Raw genomic sequence first — 21,460 nt, 5'->3', positions numbered from 1 at the left:
GTTTTCAGATCACGTAGACAAGCATTGCTTGCTGTTCTGTGCCTTGGTGAGAATGCCCCAAGTTCCAGGGATAGTGGCTTAAAAGTCAACATCATTTAGTCAGCATCAAAATGCCATACTGAATGCCCCCGCACAAAAGGGTAGAAGCAGCAGGCATGAAAATTAGTTCCTCTGCCTCTCTACCAACCAGTAGCCAAAAAGCAGAATTGCTTTGCCTTCTCCTCCTCACCCCCCTGGAACTGGGCCAGTACATGGAGCTCAGAACCCCACTCCCATAGAGACCTGCAGGTAGCTCCAAGACCACAGCACCTTGTGTAGCTTCCGGGGTTGACTTGCACAGACTGGCAGTTCTGGCTTGATGGGTTCCCCCATTTATTTAGGACTCGGGATAACCAAGTTCTCAGGCCACTAATCCAGCTCCTCGCTCTTGTTTCTGTTATCCAGGTCCTGTAGGGAACTTGATTGTGTGTGCCTTCACCTGTCCCTTAATTAGATTTCTACAGCACACCTGTGTGTGGCATTCTTCCTGCCCCCGCACCGCCCCCGCCCTGGCCGCTTCTCTCCAAGAGGTTGGGAAAGCTCACTTAGAAGTCTTGCCACCCTCTGGTCCCTTACACCTCTCACACCTTCCAGGAGCGGGAGTCCCCACTAAACAGGCTTGGCACCAGTCACTCTCTCCTGCAATTTATTTTTCAGATCAAGAAGTAATACCTGATTCATGTGTAGTTGTTTTAACTTACACACAAATTCAATCAGGGAACAAAACTAATGGGAGATTTCATGTGAAAAAATAAATAGGACTTATTATGAGAACAGTGTGCTCTCAGTATAAATGTAAAGAACTAAAGAGAGCAAAGAAAAAAGTTTCCCAGACTGTCATTACCCACGTATCACCAGTAATTTCACTGGGCTTGTTTCTGCAGCTTTGTGTATTTGTTGTATGTTTGCCGTCAAGCAGCCCTGCCTCACACGAACGTTTTTCTTTATGAATGATGATTTCTACAAACATGTTTTCTGTCTAACTTTCCCTTCTAGGCATACCTTACAAATGCTTCGCCACCCTCTTGTGAAATAATTAGGAGGTTCTCTAATTTCTCAAGTGATAAATAATGCTTTATATGGCATGTCATTTTTTTAAAGTAGCTCTTTGGCTCAAATTCACAGATCGACAGGCATGCTCATTTTTAAGGTTTTCTGGCATCACTAAGCTGTTTTATCAAAATGTTAGCTGCAAAGTCCCACTCTCTTTCACCAGAAAAGAAAATATTCAGTCTGAGGGACCTGCTTCACTCCTCGGTAGACATTTTTGAAATTTGTATATTTAAATGAAGGATAGTCTCACTAATCTAAATTGTGCTTCTCTGATTACACTGAAGATAATATTTTCCCATAAATTTTACCAATCGCTTTTCCTTTTTTGCATTGCCAGTTCACATGTTTTCCCACTTACCTCATCTTAGAGCTTTTCCTAGCCACATACATTCTTTGTATATTAAAACATTCACCCAAAAGACTTGAAAACATGGTCCACACAAAAAGTCAGACATTAACAGGATTCAAAATTCGTAACAGAGTTATTCACAATATGGTAGCCAAAATGTGAAAGCAACCCAGATGTCCATCAGCTAATGAATAGCTAAGCACCATGCAATAGATACAAACGATGGAATTTTTTTTTTCTTGGTTGTAAAAAGTAATGGTATGTTAATTTAGGCTGCAAAATGATGAACCTCCAAAATATGCCAAGTGAAAGAAAGCAATCACAAAGGGCTGTGCGCTGTATGACTCCGTTTACATAAAATGTCCAGAAAAGGCAAACCCAATTTATGGAAGCATAAATTGGCAGTTGTCAGCAGCTAGGGAGAAAAGGGAATAGGAAGCAACTTCTTAATAGGTATAGTTTTCTTTTTAGGGTGATGAAAGTGTTCTGGAGTGAGCAATAATGGTTTCCTTTGTAAATACACTAAAAGATACTGGGGTGTATACTCTAAGAGGGTACATTTTATGGTTTGTGAAATGCATCTCAACATAAAATTAAAAACTATTAAACACAAGGGATTTTTCTAAGGGCCTAAAAGGAGGGGATTGGAAGAAGGAAACTAAAATCCTTCCCAGCCTCTGTATAGTAGTTCAGTGGTGGCTGACCGCGGCACATGTGCCCAGTGGGCTGTGTACCGAAAGCTCTGAAAGGTTCATGTTGCTGCTGAACCCTTTGGCATAGACACAGTTAAGACACAGCATCTGTAGTTCCTTCTGTGTTTCGCTCTTGTCTGAACCCTGAGGTCCAAAGCAAAGTGAGTAGGAGAAGAAACTATTCCTACCCTCCTTTTGGAACCTTGCCGCAGTTTGGTGTTAGAACGTCATTTGGCCAGTCAGATTGGCACAGGTTCCAGCCTTCAGCTAACTGCGCTGTTAAGTCTCCCCCTCGGGATCCCTTACGTCTGTCTTCAGTGTGTGAAGCACTCCATCTCTCCAGGCACTGGGTCATGGAGGGCTATGCAGGAGGGAAGGAAAACATGGGGATGGCCTAGGGTCATTGGAACAAGAAAAGCCAGAGGTGAGGAGCCACCAAAGACTTCAGGTGCCAGGCGTGTGGCTTTTTCTTAAAACAGTGTTAAATCTTGTGAGTGATTATCTGAGCTCAGTGCCCTTGTGTCCCCTGGGGGCCCTTGCAGTGTCACATGTCAGTGACTGAGTAGATCCATCCCTCCTCTTATTTCTGATTTGATTTTTAAATAGGCTCTGGCTTCCTGTGACTGCCGGGTGGCAGTGTCAGCGCTGTGCACACTGCCACTTCTGCACCCGAGTTCTCACCTGAGAGACCACAGGGTTTGGGGACTTGTACTGGGTGGGGGCTCTCCTTCATGGTACTACACAGAGAGCACAAGCATGTTATCTTGTCCTTCCTGGGAATATGATAGGAATAGCTCAGTTTGCACAAGTACATCTCAGAAAAGCTTTGCCTGTAAAGGAAATCATACTTAAACACAATAGGAAATAGGGCTTCTAATGAGGAAAACCAATGCTGAGTGCTTTGTTGTACATACACACACCCTTACCATCACTAGGAAGGATCAGGAAATCCAGAGATATTTTAGTGCTGTTGACTCAAGCATTCATTAACTCTGTGCCATTGCAGACTACAGCAAGGAAGGGCTGCCTCGCCAGCACTGCCACAAAACCCACTGTCTGGGCAGTGGTGTGAGGGGGAGGGCGAAGCTCTGACTCTGAAACCTGAGTGCGTTCCATGGAAGCCGAGGTCCCTCCTTCAGTACCCCCTGCTCCTGCATTATGAACTGGCCGGGACTCTGCTGCACGAGGCAGCTCTAGTGTGTACAGGCCTCGGACCCAGGCTTCTGACTTCGTGTTTCTTCTGTACCACTGACTTCACTCTCATCACATTGCCCAACCTCTCTGTCCCTGCTTTGTAAAATATGGGAAGATAATCCCGGGTTTTAGCATTGTTATGAGAATTTAGCAGGATGTACATTCCAGTGCCAACTGCGGTGCCAGGCTTATGGTGAGCACTCATTGGATATTGGTCCACGCTAATATTTGTGCCTCATTCCACCAATATATGTCTTATTTTTCTGTTCGGCAGTTCATAGTTTTATGGGTCATGAGGCTTGGCGTGGCGTGGCTGACTCTTGTCCAGCAAGGCTGAAGTCGAGGTGCTGGCTGATGTGTTATCATCTAGAGGCTGCCTAGAGGGAAGTCCATCTTCATGCTCATTCAGGCTTTTGACCAAACTCTCATCTTGCTGATGGTAGGACTGACGTCCCCTATCTGTGCTTTTTGCCAGCTGTAAGCTGTTCTCTGCTTCCGGCAGCCTCAATGTCTGGCCACATGGCTCCTCCATCTCTAAGATCAGCAGTGAGAGGACTCACTGAATGCCTCTCGTGCCTTGAATCCAGATGCCCAGGAAGACCCGGGCCTTTCAGGAAAGGCCCATGAGAATAACCCCCTTTCTTAATGTCAGCTGTGCTGAATTACATAACATGATCATGAAAATGGCTGAAATGGCACCACTCAACAAATCCCAAGGATTAGGGAGAGCATGTTCATCAGGGACAGGAATCATCAGGGATAGCTCCAAAATCTGCCTGACCACAGTGTTAGCAAGGCTCGTATTTTCTTTCCTTCTCTCCAGCTGTCAGCAAAGAATTTCCCCGCCTAGGAGGACCCTGTCTGCCCCTTCTTCCATAGCTGGGCCGGGACCACTGGCTGGACCCATCACCCACGCTGTATATGTATCTGTCCTTGAGTTTTTACGTCTGCACATTGACAGCCTTGCCATGGCTTTCCCGTGCCTCAGGACCGTGGGGACTGTGCATGCTTCTGAGGGTCACAGCACAGTCCTGCCTCCCCAGCCTCCCCAGGCCTGCAGCTACCTGTGACCTGTCAGGGTGAACCAACCATGGGTGCTGTCGAGAGCAGCCCCACTGCAAAGGTAAGAAAGGTGCTGGGAAATGTGAACATCCAGACAGCAGCTTTTGTGGCACGTCTCCCATTGCTAACAGATGACCTTCAAGGGTCTCCAGATGTCTTGTTCCAAACAGTTACATGGTGAAAACTCAGGCTTGCAAGGCATTAACTCACTCCATTGAAAATGTAGCAAAATACCTCTGGTGGATTCTTGTTATGGGCATTTCTAATTTTGCAAGGATTAAGAACCCACTGCTAGGAACCTCCTATCCTGAAGTCAGCTAATTTCCTATGTGCCTCTGCCATATCTTATCCTTTTGTTGACTGCTGTCGACTGAAAAGTGGTATTTGCTCATGAAGCTACCGGATTTCTCCCAGCAAAGTGCATGAAACCGCGGCTGATCTACAGTTCAACTTTCAGTTGCTCTTTCAACTGCCCACCTCAGTTTCTGTGTTTGGCTTCTACATTCTTAGTTCAGCTCCCTTCCTTGTTCTTTTGTCTTTTAATATTTGCCCAAGTAAAGGAGAGACCAGAGCAAATGATAGTGAAAGGGAGCATCAGAAATGAGCCCTCTGCCTGCTGGCCACACATAGCTGTGCCTGTCATTCTCCACAGCCAGGGCTATCAGGAGCAGGGATGGTGAAATCCTGTGCTACACGCTGCCACTTGTCCACACCCACCTAGGCTCATTTCTGAGCAAAAGTGCTTGCACTACTCAAGTTGCAGCTCCTTGTCAGTTTTGCCTTTCTTCCTCCCGCCATCCCTCCTCTGCCTGCAAGTATTTGTGTCTCAAGAGCATGTAATTTGCTGGTGCGGAAGACCACCAGTGGCCTTTTTTCCTTTTGGCACGCAGCCCCCACACACACCTGCAATATTCTTGCCAGCCCTGCAGTGTTGGAGCTGAAGCGTACTGGCATTGCTCTCTGCTTGGCAGATGAGACCAGAGCATCGTCTGTGTTTACTGTGTACCTGCTGGACCAGGCTGCTGCCGAAGCAGCAGAAAGGGAAGGTGTGTTTAACCTGACTTACCTTGGGCTGGAGACCCCTGTGCACATAGCGATGGAGAGCCTCAGCCCTCTAGTTGGGTTTCAGTCAGTCTCTAGGGCTATACGGAGGACTCTGAGGCCTTATGTGATGTACAGCAAAGTGCTCGGATCCATTGATAATGTTTGCCACACTCATGGGGGTAGGGCAGGACGATCCTTGCATTTTGTGTCTGGCAACTCTTCCCCAGTTGCATAGGACACTTGATCTTAGCCAAAAAGGGACAAGCCCCGGTTGCATAATACTGTTGGCACATTTGAAAATGTCCTCAAGACTAAGGGCATTTCAAATAAATTGGGTTTTCTTTGCCTAGTAGAAGCAGGGTTCCTTCACTGGTAGAAAGCACTGAGGAACGGGGCTGTCAGCCATCATGCAGGTGCTTGATCACAGGCGTGGACTCAGTCGGGCATCGTTCACCGCCGTCTGCTTTGCTAGGCGTGTCAGAGGATCAGAGCTGCGAGCTCACGGTGTGAGATGTTTTACTGCTCAAGTAATGCCAGGACCCCACTTTCAGAACGGCATCATCCAGTGTTTCTGAGCAAGCCACAGACCCAGAACAAGCGTGTTGGCATGTTCTGTGTTCTCTGTGAGCCTACCGCATTGGCCAGAAAAGCCCCAGCACATAGCTGTACACAGTAAGGCTGCTCTTATTTTAGCTCAGATGCCCAGATACTTGCCTTGTGGCCAGAGCCCAGTGAGATGGAGTACAGCTCATCAATGTCTTCTGACTCTTCCGTCAGGAAATGGTTAGTCTGACTGCCCCAAGTGGGAGGAAGAAGACCACAAGTTCTTATATAAATATTTTCACTATGATTAACTTTTAATGACTTGAGCCTGCGTTTACTGGTTTGTTTCTGTTTCTTCATGCGTGTCAGTAAGAAAGAGAGTAGGATCTATGTAGAAGTGTTACTGGACTCAAAATTTCAACTGAATGAAGTGGTGACAGTGATTTTCCTTCTGTAAAAGCATATTGTTTTCATCCAAATAATCTTTGAGTGTTTTTTAATTCTTTCACTTAAGAAACATTTATTGAATGCTGCTGTTGCTGTGGGCACTCGGCATGCATCTATGGAACAAAAACCCAAAAAGAAACCTCTGCCTCGGAAGAGTTTTTGATTTTTCCCTCCAGTATTTCATAAAGTTATATATAAGCAGTTAGTCATTTTTCACAGTATATTTCTTTTTTTAGTGAATTATGGAAGATTGTGATTTTTTAGTTTGATTAAATGCGAGCTCCTGTTTTTGCAGGGTTTCTGATATAAGGTTTGCTTTATTTTGTTAGAGTTGAAATAGTAGTTTCCAGTGAGAGTTTTCATTGGTTTTAGGCCCTGTTTCTCTTTCAAGCTTCTAAGGAAAAATGTTTTGCATTTCATGTTATTTTTTTTTCATTGCCCTTCCTAGCATCCTGTTCTAAGGAAAGCATTCTGGGTTCCATGCTGGTCACATCGATGTAAGGAAAACAGCTGTTACACTGCTTCGAGGACATAGCTATACATTTTTTATTCTACATAAGTCAGTGTCTTTCAAGCTTGACTCTATTAATAGTTGGGCTTGAGTGACTCCTTAGCAGCGAGGCGGTTCCGCGCCTTGCCAGGTGCTTAGCAGCATCTCTGGTTTCTGCCTGTTAGGAGCGAGGAGCCCCCCTAGCAGCCTGCCCCCTTCCCTACCACTGTACAGCCAACACTGCCCAAAGCGCTGGGTGTGGTGGCACCCAGCTGGGATCCCAGCCATGCGGGAGGCTGAGGAACGAGGATCACAGGGGTGAGCCCAAACTGGTAATTTAGCAATATCCTGTCTGAAAATTTTAAAAAAGGTGAAAGGCTGGGGTTGTAGCTATAGGTGAAGGCCCTGGGTTAATTCCCAGTACCATTACTAGCATGAAACATTGCTTAACATGTCTCTAGGCAGGGAGAGGGTGGCAAAGTCACTCTCAGATGAAACCCGTGGGTGTAAATATGGGAAGCTGTGATCCAGGTCTTCCATCCCCTGATTACAACAGCTCAGTGACCGCCCCTCCCCAACAAAAAAGTAGACACCCAAGAAATGTTTTCTAGGGGCCAGGGAGATGACTCAGTGGAATAAGTGCTTCCCAGACAAGCACAAGGGCCTGAGTTCAATCCCCGATTCCACCACAAAAAAAAAAAAAAAAAAAAGAAAAAGAAATGTTTTCTGTTTGGCATTTTGAGGTGTCCAGAACAAATTTCCGTATGAAAGAGTTAATATAAAGCAAACAAGATATTTATCAGTCTGATGAAGCAACATCAACAAGTGATGAAATGCCTTCAGTAAACCATGCCTTGGAGATATTTTGCATTTCCTATTGGAAACTTGTTAAAATCATTCATTTACCATAAAATAGAAAGCCTGTTGGACACAGTATATAGTAAGTTAATCTCAAATGATTTATGAGGAAATGTGTTCCAGATTGGGTGATCTCAGCCCAAGCAGGAGGCAGCTTGTTCCCAGACATTCCCATCCTCATGAAGGGCGTTCTATTCAGTAAGCTTAAGCATGCATTGAAAGTGAACTCAGAGAGGGCTGTAGCATGGTCTGAGGCTACTTGTAAAATCTGGCCCAAAGGTGCTTAAAAGAGCATCCAGGGCCTCCCTGCTCTGTGTAGCAGCTTCCGCAGCATTTTGCAGAAAACATGTCTTGCCTTTCCCCCTGGTTGCCTCAAACTTCTTCCTGCCCTGCGCCAGCTCTTCCTTACCCAGGGAATATTTATCATTACACATTATGTCATATGTTTCTTACTTTGTTTGTTCCCAAATGGGCTGGTTTTCAGAGTTTTGGCAGGGACAATACCGAAAGTCCTATTACTCTCTTATCAGCTTGCCGTCCAAAGTGGGGACATTTAGCCACCTTGCCTTGTATTTCTGAATCTTCTTCATTCCTCACGTATATGCCAATAAATGGGAAAGTGTGGAGCACAGTGCTGGTGCAGTCACTGGAATGAAGGTTGCCTTTAGGACAGAGTGAAATAAAGGGTGAAAGAGAAGCATGATGGGCTACATAATCTTCACTTATTGCATTATTTATTGAGCATCTACTGTGTTCCAGGCACTGCCAATGTGTCTACAAGGAAATGAACTGGAGCTTGTTTTCCTGGAACTTGTGGTCCTTTGGGCGATGAGACAGGTGTTTGAATGTAGGAGCATTTAGGAAAAGCACTACTCCAGCAGAAGGAATCAGAGAAGGCTTTGTAGAGGGAGTGACCTTTTAACAGGATTCGAAGAAGTGACTGTTTCTCAAAGAAGAGAGAGAAAGGGTATTCAAGGTTGTGATCCCAGGTCTGAAGGTGAGCAGGACAACACAGAATCTCGGAGGAACTAAATGCTGGCCTGTTGGAATGGGAACCTGGGAGACAGGAGGGTGGGATGCGAACCAAGGAGCAGAGGAGGCTGCTTCTGGGGTTGCAGCTCAAGCAGCTGGGTCTTTGTGGTGCTGTTTCCTGGGATGAGGGGTTGAGAGGAAGGGGCTTGTGGAGGGTGAAGTGGCAGTGACTTGGGCTCTTACTCCACCAGTAACTGCATAATGCAGAAATTATTTTTAAAAAAATTTTTGAAGGAAATCAAAAGCTAATGGAGATTTGAGAAGTTAATTAGCAGCATTCAATGATTACTTGCTGTGGGCCAGCAGGACATCCAGCAAGTAGATGTGGCCCCGAGGTTCTGCCAGTTTCCCACTCAGTGGCTGGTTGGTCATCTTATCCCTGAAGGATGGGTACCTGGGAGTGGAGAAGACAGGCGCATTGTTTGGGACTATATTCTGGCTTTTCCAGCGCTCCTAGTTCTCCTGCATTTTCTTGGCCATGATGGAAGTCTTTATTCTAGTATCGCACAGCCTTGTTTCCCACAGCATATTCTATTTTTTGAGATGACAAAGGAAGCATGACAAGTGTCACTGGAGTACCCTTAGGCAGCTGTATAATGTTACAGAGTTTTAAGGGGTGCAGGGCCCACTTAGGAAAATTGCTGCATGGTGAACATTGTTCTCCGTGACGCCGTCATCCAGAGCAAAACGTGCCTGTGAATCAGGGGAGCTGAGATTCCTCTGGCCATCAGCCCGCCAGAGACACTGTGCTGTCATTCTTCACGTTCTCCACAGACCTCAGGTACCTAAGGACACGCCTGCCAATTACTCCTCTGTGGAAGCCACGTGTCCGAGCACTAGGGAGCATCCAAGTTCATTGCCCCCCCCCCTTCTCTTGTCTGCAGGAATTTAGATAATGGGCTGTGTGCAATGTAAGGACAAAGAAGCAACAAAACTGACAGAGGAGAGGGATGGCAGCCTGAACCAGAGCTCCGGGTACCGCTATGGCACAGACCCCACCCCACAGCACTACCCCAGCTTCGGTGTGACCTCCATCCCGAACTACAACAACTTCCACGCAGCGGGAGGCCAGGGGCTCACCGTCTTTGGAGGGGTGAACTCCTCGTCTCACACTGGGACCTTGCGTACGAGAGGAGGCACAGGTAAGCCCTGCTGTCAGCTCGTGGGTCCAGGCCACTGCAGGGAGGGGTGGTGGCTACTCCTGACTCTGGGCGTGGTGGAGCACGTAGGCCTGGTCACAGCCTTTGACCAGGGTCTGAGCACACAGGTACCTAGGCAGTTTCTCCCTGTCCGCTACCAAGAAGGGGCCTTTTATTTAAAGACCCAAAGTTTAATATACAGGTAAGTGCTTGGCTGCAGGGCAGCAGGGACCCAATGGCACTGCTCTGTGAGGATTCCACACACATTAGTGAGCTGTAGCCCTCTGGACATGGAAGCCCAGGTGCGTCCAGAGTGACCAGGCCACCTTGTTCAAAACGCAGATGCCTGGCCCCATTCCCACATCTTTTGAATCAGAAGCTCCTAAACTGACCTTGGCTGTATTTTGAAATCTCCACTTACCTGCTCGCTTCCCTCTGCCTCCCTCACCACTTCTGGTGAGTAGTGCTTTCCCACTTCTCTTCCTAGTCTTTAGCTTGCCTGTCACTTCCTGGCCTGGCCAGAGGGGCCGTTTGAAAACATTGCATTTTGACTACTTCTCACTCTAATATTTCTATTATCTTCCACATGCCTGAGATTCTCAGCACTCAGATTCTCTATTCATCCTTTTATTTTATTCTATTCTTTGTGCATATAGTTTTTTTGTTGTTTGTTTGGTTAGTTTGGTTTGGTTTTTGTTTTATAAGACAGGGGCTCACTATGTAGTTAAGACTGGCCTTGACCTGTGTAGTCCAGGCGGGCCTTAAAGTTATGGTGATCCTCTTGCCTCAGCATCCCAAGTGCTGGGATTACAGATGTGCACCACTGGGCCTACCTGAGTGTATATTTTCAAGTTGAGTCTTGTGTATGTTTAAGAGACCAATTTCCTGCTTTATTTTATTCTTATTTTTTATTTATTTATTTATTTATTTATTTATTTATTTGGTGTCTTACCTTTCACACTAAAAGGCTTTACTGTCATATGTGTTTGCTGACTTGGCTAATACTGCATAAGAATATCTGACGTACATTCTCAGAAATATGTTTTCCAAAATATTTGTGAGTTATCTCACGTATTCTTAGTCTTTTCCCAGTATGTGAGCCACAGTAACTAGATATTTGACATTTTTTTTCCAAAACTGTTTTATTACAAAAGTGTAAACAATGTAATATATCTTGGCTTATTTAAGAGTAGATGTCTCATGCCTTATATAATAACTTATTATTCCTTTTTACCTGGGGAACTGGCACTACTGAGGCATTACCCAGGATTCCCTGCCTCTATATCTAGTTCATGACAGTGCACTTGTGTCAGGGGACCCAACCTGGCATTTGAGCATCAGCTTCCTCTCCTGTAACAGCACATCTCGCTCTGCCCAACAGGAAATATCTCTGTTCACCCTTCGCTGTGGTTACTCCAGTTTTCCCTTGCAGCCACGCCTGGTGTGTTATGTCCTTCTGCCTTCCTAGAAGGTACCTGAAAGGTAGTCCTGCCCTGCCCCTCCTGGCTCTTAAGGATACAGAGAAGTACAAGACACACACAGACCTCTCTGCTGTGAGAGGGAGGAGGGCACTGCAGCCCTCACTTAACGCTGCGACACAGGCATCTTTCCTGCTCATTCCTTCATGCAGACTTTCTGTGAAGCCCGGGGTCTGCAGGTATCATTCATTCAGGTCACTGGAGAGGGCTGCTTGCCCCGAATGTGTGCATGTGTACTGCAGTGAGGACAGTCTCAGCTGGACCACGGTGCCCCCAGATGTTGGCAAATTTTCCTGTCTTTTGTTAACCTGATTTTATTGTATGTGTGTGTCCTTTCTCTAAATGCTGCTTTCAGTCCCTTACGGCCAAATGCAGCCAGCCACATCTTCTCTGCATGCACCATGATTTCCTCCTCAGCTCCAGGAACGCAGAAATCCTCAGCGAAGGGAAGACTGTTAGCAGATGCAGGAAAAGAGCAGGAACTCCTTTGTGTGCCCTTCCTCCTCCTGCAGAGCTGGCTTGGCTGTTTTAAAGCAATGTGATGAAGGAGATCCGCTGATAGAGTATAAATAAGAATAGTTGTAAACTTAGAGGTACCCACAGGTTTTAAAACCAGTGTCTTCTCTAACTTTCCAAAGAAGTCTAAAAGGCAGACGGTTGCCAGTGAGCCTGGCCCGCATTATCAGGCCACTAGGGCCAGCTCTCCTGCCCCTTGGGGTGCGTACTCCTCTCTGGCTCTTGAATACTCCCACAGGGACATCCATTCCCTTCAGCACTCAGCAGTAGGGCAGCTCTCCAGAAGAGTAGGCTGCGTGCTGCTGGGCACTTTCAGGCACCGTCGGGTGTGAGGATCAAAATGAGAAGCCAGGTGCAGAGTGATGAGCTTTTCTAGGTATCAATCCCTATGCTAACACTGCCATAAAACATAGCCACTTAAACAACACACACTTACTTTGCACAGTTTCAGGAATCTGGGAGCGATTTAGCAGGGCACTTGGCCTCAGGGTCCCTCTCAGACTGCAGCCCGGGTGTGCTGGCCTGCTGTTATCATCTTGCAACTCAACTGAGAATCCTCTCCCTCCAGGCTCACGTGGCATTGGTAGGATTCAGTTCCCTGCTGGCAGTCGCCTGGTTCTGTGTCACGTAGGCCTTGCCAATGTGGCACTTGGTGTCATCAAAGCGTACAAGCTCATATAGCAATAGAAAGTTACTGAGAAGATACAAGTCATCATCTCCTGACACCTACCACTGAAGGGACATGTCATCTTTGTATGCTCTGTTGGTTACCAGTGAGTCTGTAGGTTGAGCCCATTCTCAAGGGAAGAAGATTGTAAAAGGCCAGGAATCCTAGAGGCCTTGCTGAGCACTTTCGCAGAATCCTCCCTATTTGAGGAACGCAATCTGCATCAAATGGCACTTGGGACATTTTTTACTATGGATAGCAAATTTCTGTAAAGCTGCAAGGACCCCTGGGAGGAGTCAGTCAGATGAGAAGACGTAGGGGAAGCGTGAGGAAGAGTGGGTGCTCTACGGAAGTGCAAAGAGGGGTCGGTTTGGATGAGCGAAACAGGAACTCCATGAGCAGCAGTGGGACTAAGCAGCTAAAAATTACAAAAGCCGTCCCAGACACGAAAGGCGAGGCACATTCATCCACTTGGATGAACAGTGCAGAAGGAGTCTTCTCTATATTTTCTCATATTATAGAAAAACTTGCCTGTTACTTTGTACATCAGTGCTGTACTGGAGGAGTGATTGGTTTTACCCAGAATCTAACTGGGGCTCCTAAGTGGAAGAGAACATGTTTGGGATAAAGGGTGCCAGTATTTGCTACCGATGCCTGTAAATCTGAACCCTACCACTGTGCTGCCCTGCCCTCTCATTCTGGACGTGATGTTCATGTCTGTCTGCTCCTCAGGACTCCTTCAAAGATATACAAAGTCCTTCACCTTTAGGTGTTTATCACATCAGATAGAGTCCCCTGCAGAGACCAAGGCATGCATTCAGCCCTGCAATGCTGACTTTTCCACATTCATTACAACTTCATAAAATTGTCCGTGCTGACTAAACAGATTTTGAGGATGAGATGTTAGCAAAGGTGCAGTTTATTGCAATTTGTTTCTCCTTAGGTAATAAGCGCTTTCTTTGTCTTGTCAGGAGTGACACTCTTTGTGGCTCTTTATGACTATGAAGCACGGACAGAAGATGACTTGAGCTTCCACAAAGGAGAAAAGTTTCAAATACTGAACAGCTCGTAAGTTGGGGAGGGCAAGGGGTAGCGTACAAGCCTCTTGACTGGGAAAGCGTCCAGTGTACAGCCCGCATCTCCTCAGATACCGGAAATGCAAAGAGCTTTGCTAGCTCACTGCCTCACAGCAGTATAATTTGAGAGCAGTAAGGATGTAGTGCAATAGCACACGGCACTGTGTGCTGAGGGGCTTTTTAGAGGATGCTGTAGTCGCAGAGTGTATGTTTTTAAGTTGAGATTTTAGTTTAAGAGCTGTGGAGCTCCAGCAGCACCCTCCACAGCACCTGGCGTCTGCACAAATCTACACTTAAGTCATGGGTGCCCAGCGTGGCTGCATCCTTTGAGTTTTGCACCAGCTAAGCCCATGCTTCAGGCGAGCAACAAGTTCCTTCTGTTTTCACAACTGCTAAGCATTCCACGGCTTGAGCCTGTGGAGGCGTTTCTCTGTAATGAAAATTTTGGAGGAACTAAATCTCTGAGAAGAAAGAAGAAGCAATTTCACCCACTCCCGAATGACTACAGTGCAGGCATTTTTGGTGTGGCAGCTAGGGACAGCAGTGACACAGCAGGCCACTTGCCTCTAGTCCTCCCTTTAACCTCCGTATGTGAGTGAATACGGGTTGCGTTGTGCTGTGCTGTTTTCTCTTCAGACTGAGCCAGTGCACATGCATGAGTGCTCTCTGGAAAACCCAGGCTTCCGAGAAGATGGCGTCGCCCCTCACCAGTCGCCAGGCCTGCTGTGTCCACCTGAGTACTTCCGGGTGCTGAGCGCTCCCAGCGGGAGGTTGTGCCGTGCGACCACCTCTGGTTGCTTCTCTGCTGCTCTCTGAGAAAACTGGATTATGTGGTGGTGAGCGGTCTTCAAGACCAGCTCTTTCGCTTTCCCCAGAGATGAGCACAGAGAGGGTAATCACCAGGACCACAGACTCCCTTAGAAACGACCTCCCTGGGGCTGCTTCCTGGGATGCCCTCAGCTCTCAGGACCATATAGGACAACAAGCGCCCTTTTAACAGCAAGACCCCGGGACTGTTCTTTCAGACATCAAATGGTGCTCTCTCCATAGCCACCAGGCTTTGTTTTGTTTTGTTTCATTATTATTAATGTCCTCACTAACAAAGGTGTAAGTTTTCTAAATTTGTTGAAATACATGTAGAAAAGTACACCTATCAACAGCGGCATGACAGTACAACATGGCACTAACTGTATAACAGTGTGAATATATTTTCTGCCAGGTGTATTTACACTTCTAAAAAAGCTTGCATATAATTTACCACAATTTTTTTAAAATCTACAGTTTACTGAAGAACTGAAAGGGCACCTGCCCTCCCCCACCCCAGTAGATGTCTTTTGCACAGGAATTTTTTAAAAATAGTAAACAGCTGCCAGTTATTGAAAGCTCCTTATGTAGCAGCCGTGTGCTAAGTTACAAAAGCTCCAGTTGATTCTTCATGACAACTGTGTGGGGTATGTGTTGTGGGCTTCATTTGACATCGGAGGGGTTGTAGGCCCAGCTCAGGGAACCCCATGTGCCCTGAGCTGCCAGACCCAGAGCCCATGCTACGATGTGAGGGCCAGGAGCATCAGGTGTGATCTTGGGAAAACCCAGATCCCCCTTCAAAGTCAGTGGGGGACACTCGAGGTGCACGCAGATTTGGACAGTTGGCTGGATGGACAGCTGGGCAAGAAGAGGAAAGCATTCGGCTTTGATCTCTTACGATTTTTAAGTCTTTATTGTTAGTTTGATTCTTAGATAAATGCTTCCTGTCAGTCTGAACTTTGAATTCTGAAATACACACCATGTCCCCACCCCGTTCTCTAAATGGTGGCATTTGTTAAAAATTTAAAATGGTTTGTAAGTTTAAAAAGTAAGTAGCAAGAAGTTCATTTCTTTATGCTCCCAGCAGATCTGTGTGTCAGGTTGTAGGACTCTGGGAAAGGCAGCTCCTGTGGAAGTCACATTCCTGATGTGTTCCTTTGTTCATCTAGAAAGGACCTACTTTAGAGTTGTCATACTGAGTCTTGGAGCAGCACTGAAGGGGAGGACCCAGCCTGTGCTATTTTGTGATTTGCATGTATGGCCTTGGGGTTTACAGAGGCTTTTGGGCCTCAGCCCCTCTCCTCTTGTTTGTCTTAGAAAAACCATCACAAAGGTTTTTCTCTCCGAATGTTTTTAACCAGTGGAATTCAGCATCCCATGTGCCACTTGAATGCCCTTTTTCAAGGTTATGGAAAAGAAAAATAAGATCTATGTACCGTATATGCTATCCTGAAGGCAAGAGTAATAACAGGAAGGAGAAAAACAGGGAAGGAAAACAAAGCGCAAACGTAGAAGCAGATGGCAGGCGGCTCCTCCCTCTCCCAGCCTCCCAGCCTCCCAGCCTCTGGCTCTCAGGGCTGACAGGGAGGGCCAAGGCTGTGCTCTCCCTGGGCAGCTGCCACACCTAACGTGTGTCCTCCCACTCCTTCCCCTTCAGAGGCCCTGGGGTTTTTGTTGTGGAGGGGCAGCATCCACTCTGGCTAGGGTTGCACAGATGTGCCCAAGGCCTAGAGCTGCTGCTGCTCGGGTGGCGTTCCTGGAGCCCAGTGCAGCTCAGGGTGGAGGATCCTCAGGGCACTACTCACCTTGAACCCATGTGACACAGTGCACGAGTTCATCCGTGTTAGCCCTGTTCTCACATCTCAGGAGCAGTGAGTTACTGTCTCAGAGCAGTGATGCTCTAAGAAGTGCACGGAGTGCAGTGGTGGGCTTTGCTTCAGGGACTGTTCACGGTTCTTTTTTATCATGAAAATAAATCCTGGTTTCAAGACCCACCCAAACATTTGATAAAACTGTTACAGCTAGGTTCTGTGAAACTAAGATGGGCAGTGACCAAATTTAGAAGGAATCCATCAAATGATAATAAAAATGTGCCGTGGCTGGGCAGCTCAGGGCTGACTTCAGCTGGCAGTGGCCACCTCCTAGCTCTGGGAGGCGTCCCAGCTGCTGGGACCACAAGCCCTGTGAACAACCTTGGGGTTGGGAACAGGTTTTTTAAAGCTGTTAGAAAAACTTAGAAGCCTCTACACCAGCTCCAGGACTAAAATTATGTATTTGATCAGATTAGCATAACAAAGAATATCCTACCAAATGTCAGTGAATGGAAAGATCTGATCCATAAGAGCAGTTTAAAGAAGTGCAGATTTCATAATGCTAATTGCCCACAATAACTCAAGTCGAACAGTGAAAGGCATATGATCCTGTTCTCCTAAGCCAGTGTGACTTGTAGGGTGGATTATTTATTTGTAGGAGAATTGGTGATTCTAGTACATTAAAAAGATTTGTACACTTGCTCAATTACTTCTGATGTTTTTTATGTGCAGCAGCCCAGTGGGAATGGACTGTGAGATAAATGTAGTAAAATGTGATGTTTGCCAATTTTGCCAATAATTCATCAAGTCTCTGCCACTTGGATCTCCTTGTATGGACAAAGTGACCTGGATGGCCTAGGAACGGAGAAGTCAGGGATGATACCTTTCTCATGAGTAAACAGGATCTCTTGTAAGATTAGGGGGTTACATAAGAAAGTCGTAAACTCTCGGTGCAGGACTTAGGACAAGCCGATAGTTCATTCTAGTCTGTACTGAACTATTTAGGTACCTGCGTCAAAATGAGGTAGTCGGCGCTTCAATTTGAATCAGAAATTGTTTTGGTTTCCTGCTCCATGTTAACATCCTCACAGCCCCTGAGTTCACGCTAGGCTTTCTTTTACTCAGTTTAATTCACTGAGAACTAACTTGATGAAGGTTATTGGACATTAAAAAATAAGCCTGTGCTACAAACATTTCCTTTTTCTCTCGCCATTTTGGAGCATTTCCCAGGATGGGGGATTGAGGGAAGAGATGGGTATTGTTTTTTCCTGTGATAAAATGTCTCCATCTAGTGGACTATCAGAGCATTAAACATTGTCAAAGTATTAAAGTGAAACTATTACCCCCAAAGCCATTTCTGTGTGTAATTTTAAACAAAGTAAGCACATGTATATGGTCTTACAGATTTACAACCGCATGTGTTTCTTTTGGGGTGTAAAGAAATGGGACCAATACAACTGGATTTAAGTTTATGGCCTAAAGACTATGAGAACCATTATCTGTCTTTTGATTGATGCTTTTTTGTTTAATAGGGTAAAAAGGAGAGATTAAAAACTAGGCATACGTTTTTAAAATCCCTACCAGCACCCCACTTTCTGTGAGCTATTCTTCCCCACAGCTGTGCCCACAATGGCTTATCATCATTGTGCCATGGCTTTAGGAAGACCTGCGTGATACCTTGTCACATTGTTCTGAGGCACCATCGTAGGTAACCCTAGAAGGCTCAGGTACATGGGGCTGGCTAGTCAGTGTGGGGAGGATCACTCCCCATCTTATATTTTCTTCCCTAACTTTGAAATAGAGTCTGGCCAAAAGTGGTCATTTTAAAGATGGTGGGAGGTTTTTTATGTGTTTGTTTGTTTTCTGTTTTTTTTTTGTTTGTTTGTTTTTGTTTTTTTTTTGTGGTTAGCACAGCCTGCCCAACTGCAGTCCCTGAGAGTTTGCCTAAGCTTGCCTAAGCAGGCCCTTTAGACCGCTGAGCTATCTCACCAGCCCCAACAGTGGGAGTTTTTGCTCAAATTTCTTGCCACCTTCAAGGACCAAAAAGTGGAGAAAGAAGGTGCTGGACCTGTGGTAGCAGAGCCTGAGGTATCTTGCTGGAGGGCAGTCATGTTGCTCCTGACTGCAGGCTGGAGGAGGGACACCTCACACACCTGGCCCGTGGCCATCACCTACTTGTTATTAATGAAAAGAGGCACACACTCCATCTTTGCTTTTTGTCACATGTGAACCTATAGGAATCTAAGCATGCAAACTTACACTGTCTAATTTACTTAGTGCTTTCCAGCTCAGAGTAGTGTGTCAGGCCCTCTTCACCTCTCCTGAGCTCTCCAGGATAAAGACACACCATGGTGTGGACTATAGGGCTGTGGCTGACCACCACATACCCCTGCCAGTGTTCGTACCTCCCCTGCCAGTGCCCAACCACCATCCCACCCTTGCCCATGAGCAGGCCGGTGCTGGAAATAGTTGATGGGATAACCCCAGACTGCAGATGCCCAAGCAAGGCCTGTCCTGTTGTAGTCCCGAAACTTCCACCTTTCAGAAAGGCGTGTCTCCGTGGCAATAGTAAGGCAGGTAGGTATTCAGAGGGGCACCATCCCTCCCCCAGAGCATCTGCAGCCACCATGGTTTTCTAAAGGAGCCCGAGGATGGATTTCCCTCCCTGATGTCCAAGTCTGCCTCTTCCCAGGCAGACTGCCTACCCAACGAGAGAACTGGCTCATAAGTGACTTTATAAACCATAACTTGCAGGGACAGGGGCAGGGGCAGGGGTGTGTCAGAGTCTGGAGGAAAGGAGCAGCAAGGGGACTGAATAACTCAGTAACTATCTCAGATTTTTCACCACTTCAGGCTATCAGAAGATGAAACTGGAAACATTTTAACATCTTTCTCTTTTCTTTCCAGGGAAGGAGACTGGTGGGAAGCCCGCTCCTTGACAACTGGAGAGACAGGTTACATTCCCAGCAATTATGTGGCACCAGTTGACTCCATCCAAGCAGAAGAGTATGTTTTATTTTGTTTTCACTTAACTGCATGCTTTTAAAAGTTAGTTGCCTCAGTAAAGTGCCATTAACATTTGGCAAAAGGAAGAAAAAATTCACTTGTTAGGAAATGACTGGTGAGGCTGTGGTAGTTCTGTTTCCCAGGTGTTATGCCTTGGTTTTTGTCCTGTCTCTGCAGTGCTTGGACTATTACTAACTTAATATTTCCCTCTAAGCCTGCTCACTTTTTAATTTTTACTTATTTTGAAAGGAAATTTTATTTTAGCATCCCTAATGAAACTCAATATAATTTATAGATTAAAAGGCACTCATAAAAATATGATGAGATTCTCACTACTGCATACATTATTGGCAGCCAGATTGGCCTACAGTCTGCTCCCTAGGGGAAGAGAAAATAATTGCTGAAGATTAAAATAAGATCTCTTTTTCCTTGTTGTAATCAGAAATATTAAAAGTGCCAAAAAAATCATACCACAGTGAAAGTATGTCACGCCCAGTCCTTCCACAACTTTGGGAATCCTATAGTGATGGATTTCCAGTGATCTGTCCTTTGACTAAGGTCTCAGTTGTTTTTGATAGTAAATAGCGATAAGCAAATATTTGACCCAAATATTCCACTGAGAGGCATTCAGAAAGGTGGTCAGTAGACTGAGAGGTTCTAGAAGGGACGATCACTGTCCCTTCTGGCCCGTGGGGTGAGCAGGCACTTGCAAAGGCTGACTGTCATAGCTTGTGCCACCCCTGACTCTGGGGCAGTGATTTCCCAAATGTGGGAAATTTGCCTCTTCCTTGACACCTCAGGGACTTGATTCACCAGAAGAAGGGTAGAAGAAAGTCAGCCAGTAAGCCCAACCTTTGGCTCTGCTATTTAATTTTGCCATGGATTTGCTTAAGCACTGCAAGAAAGATTAGGCGCTACCCCTAGCCAAATCCCCAACTAGCTCCGGCGCTTATCTTTAATTCCCTTGTACTTCCTCTTCTTTTAAAAAAAAAAAGTATTTTGTTTTCCCCTCTCAAATACCCAGTGGTTCTGAGGTGGGTTTTTTGTTTTTGTTTTTTTTTTCCTAGTAAATGTATTTCACCGTCAGTGAGAAAGGGCATTTGTATTTTAGGACAGATTTGCAAACATCTGTGTTGTTTCAGAATAAAACCCCCACCAAAATGTAGCATGACTTTGATTTAAACTAGAAAGCCAAAGTTTTACTTATAATGATTGGTTTAATTTTGTTTTAAAAGAATAAAGTATTTTTAAGGGCTGGAAAGATAGCTCAGTGGTCTAAAGCACCTTCTTAGGCAAGCTTAGGCAGATGTACAGGGACTGCGGTTCGATCCCCAGCATCACATGCCACACCAGCCATGCCCCCCATGGTGGACTGAGCTGGCCACCAAAAAATATATATATAAAATAATAAAATAAAATATTTTTAAATAATGCCTATGCTTTTACATAGACAGTCAACTAGTGTTATCTTGAAATATTATTGTCTAGGTGCAGTGCACTGTTGTAGAAAGTCCCTGTTGACCTTGTTTTACACAGTATTTCAATTGGATTATTGATACAAACTCAGAAAGACAATTCTCACAGATAATTGGTGTAATAGTCTTTGTTTCAGTAATGCTAGATTAGGGCTGGTGACACTTTTGGGTACTTCTGAAATCTATGAAGAGCTAACACGTGCTGTTTTTTCTGATCTTCAGTGAAATTCTTTCATTCACAAAAATTTTGACCGTGAACACATAATAGCTATGTTGAAGTATAATGAATTGAAACTTCATTTAAGAGTCTGGATCCTTTCAGAGTTCAGTACTCTAAAAATTGTTCCTAGGGGCTGGGGAGATAGCTCAGTAGAATAAGTGCTTGCAAGGTCCTGAGTTCAATTCCCAGTTCTGCTAAATAAATAAATAAATAAATAAATAAAAATTGTTCCTAGATTCCAATGGAATGCTCTAGAATTCTCTATGGGTTCCTGAGCGCTCCTGCTCATTCAGCACCTAGTGCAGAAGTGTAAACCAGTTGCCAGGAGACAGGCTTACAAGGGCAGGGAGAAGATAAGAGACAGCAGTAACCCTAAGGCAGTGCCTCCTAAAGTGGCACAAAGCATAATTAATTTAGGAAATATTAAAATACCTACACCAGCAAGTCACTTTTTTTTTTTTTTTT

General features: G+C 45.6%; 1 protein-coding gene across 1 annotated transcript in view; it reads left to right on the top strand.

The window, feature by feature from the left end:
* Fyn (FYN proto-oncogene, Src family tyrosine kinase) overlaps nt 1-21,460 on the top strand; it is a 215,799-nt gene that overhangs the window by 151,860 nt on the left and 42,479 nt on the right. The window contains exons 4-7 of the mRNA XM_023722326.1: nt 9,688-9,945; nt 13,575-13,671; nt 19,202-19,300; nt 20,101-20,141. Coding sequence (XP_023578094.1) covers nt 9,699-9,945; nt 13,575-13,671; nt 19,202-19,300; nt 20,101-20,141 — 484 coding nt within the window. The 5' untranslated portion in view covers nt 9,688-9,698. The remainder of the gene's footprint in view (nt 1-9,687; nt 9,946-13,574; nt 13,672-19,201; nt 19,301-20,100; nt 20,142-21,460) is intronic.

Source organism: Octodon degus, unplaced genomic scaffold (assembly GCF_000260255.1).
Source record: "Octodon degus isolate 3935 unplaced genomic scaffold, OctDeg1.0 scaffold00090, whole genome shotgun sequence".
Lineage (NCBI taxonomy): Eukaryota > Metazoa > Chordata > Mammalia > Rodentia > Octodontidae > Octodon > Octodon degus.
This window is presented reverse-complemented; position numbering and strand designations above follow the sequence as displayed.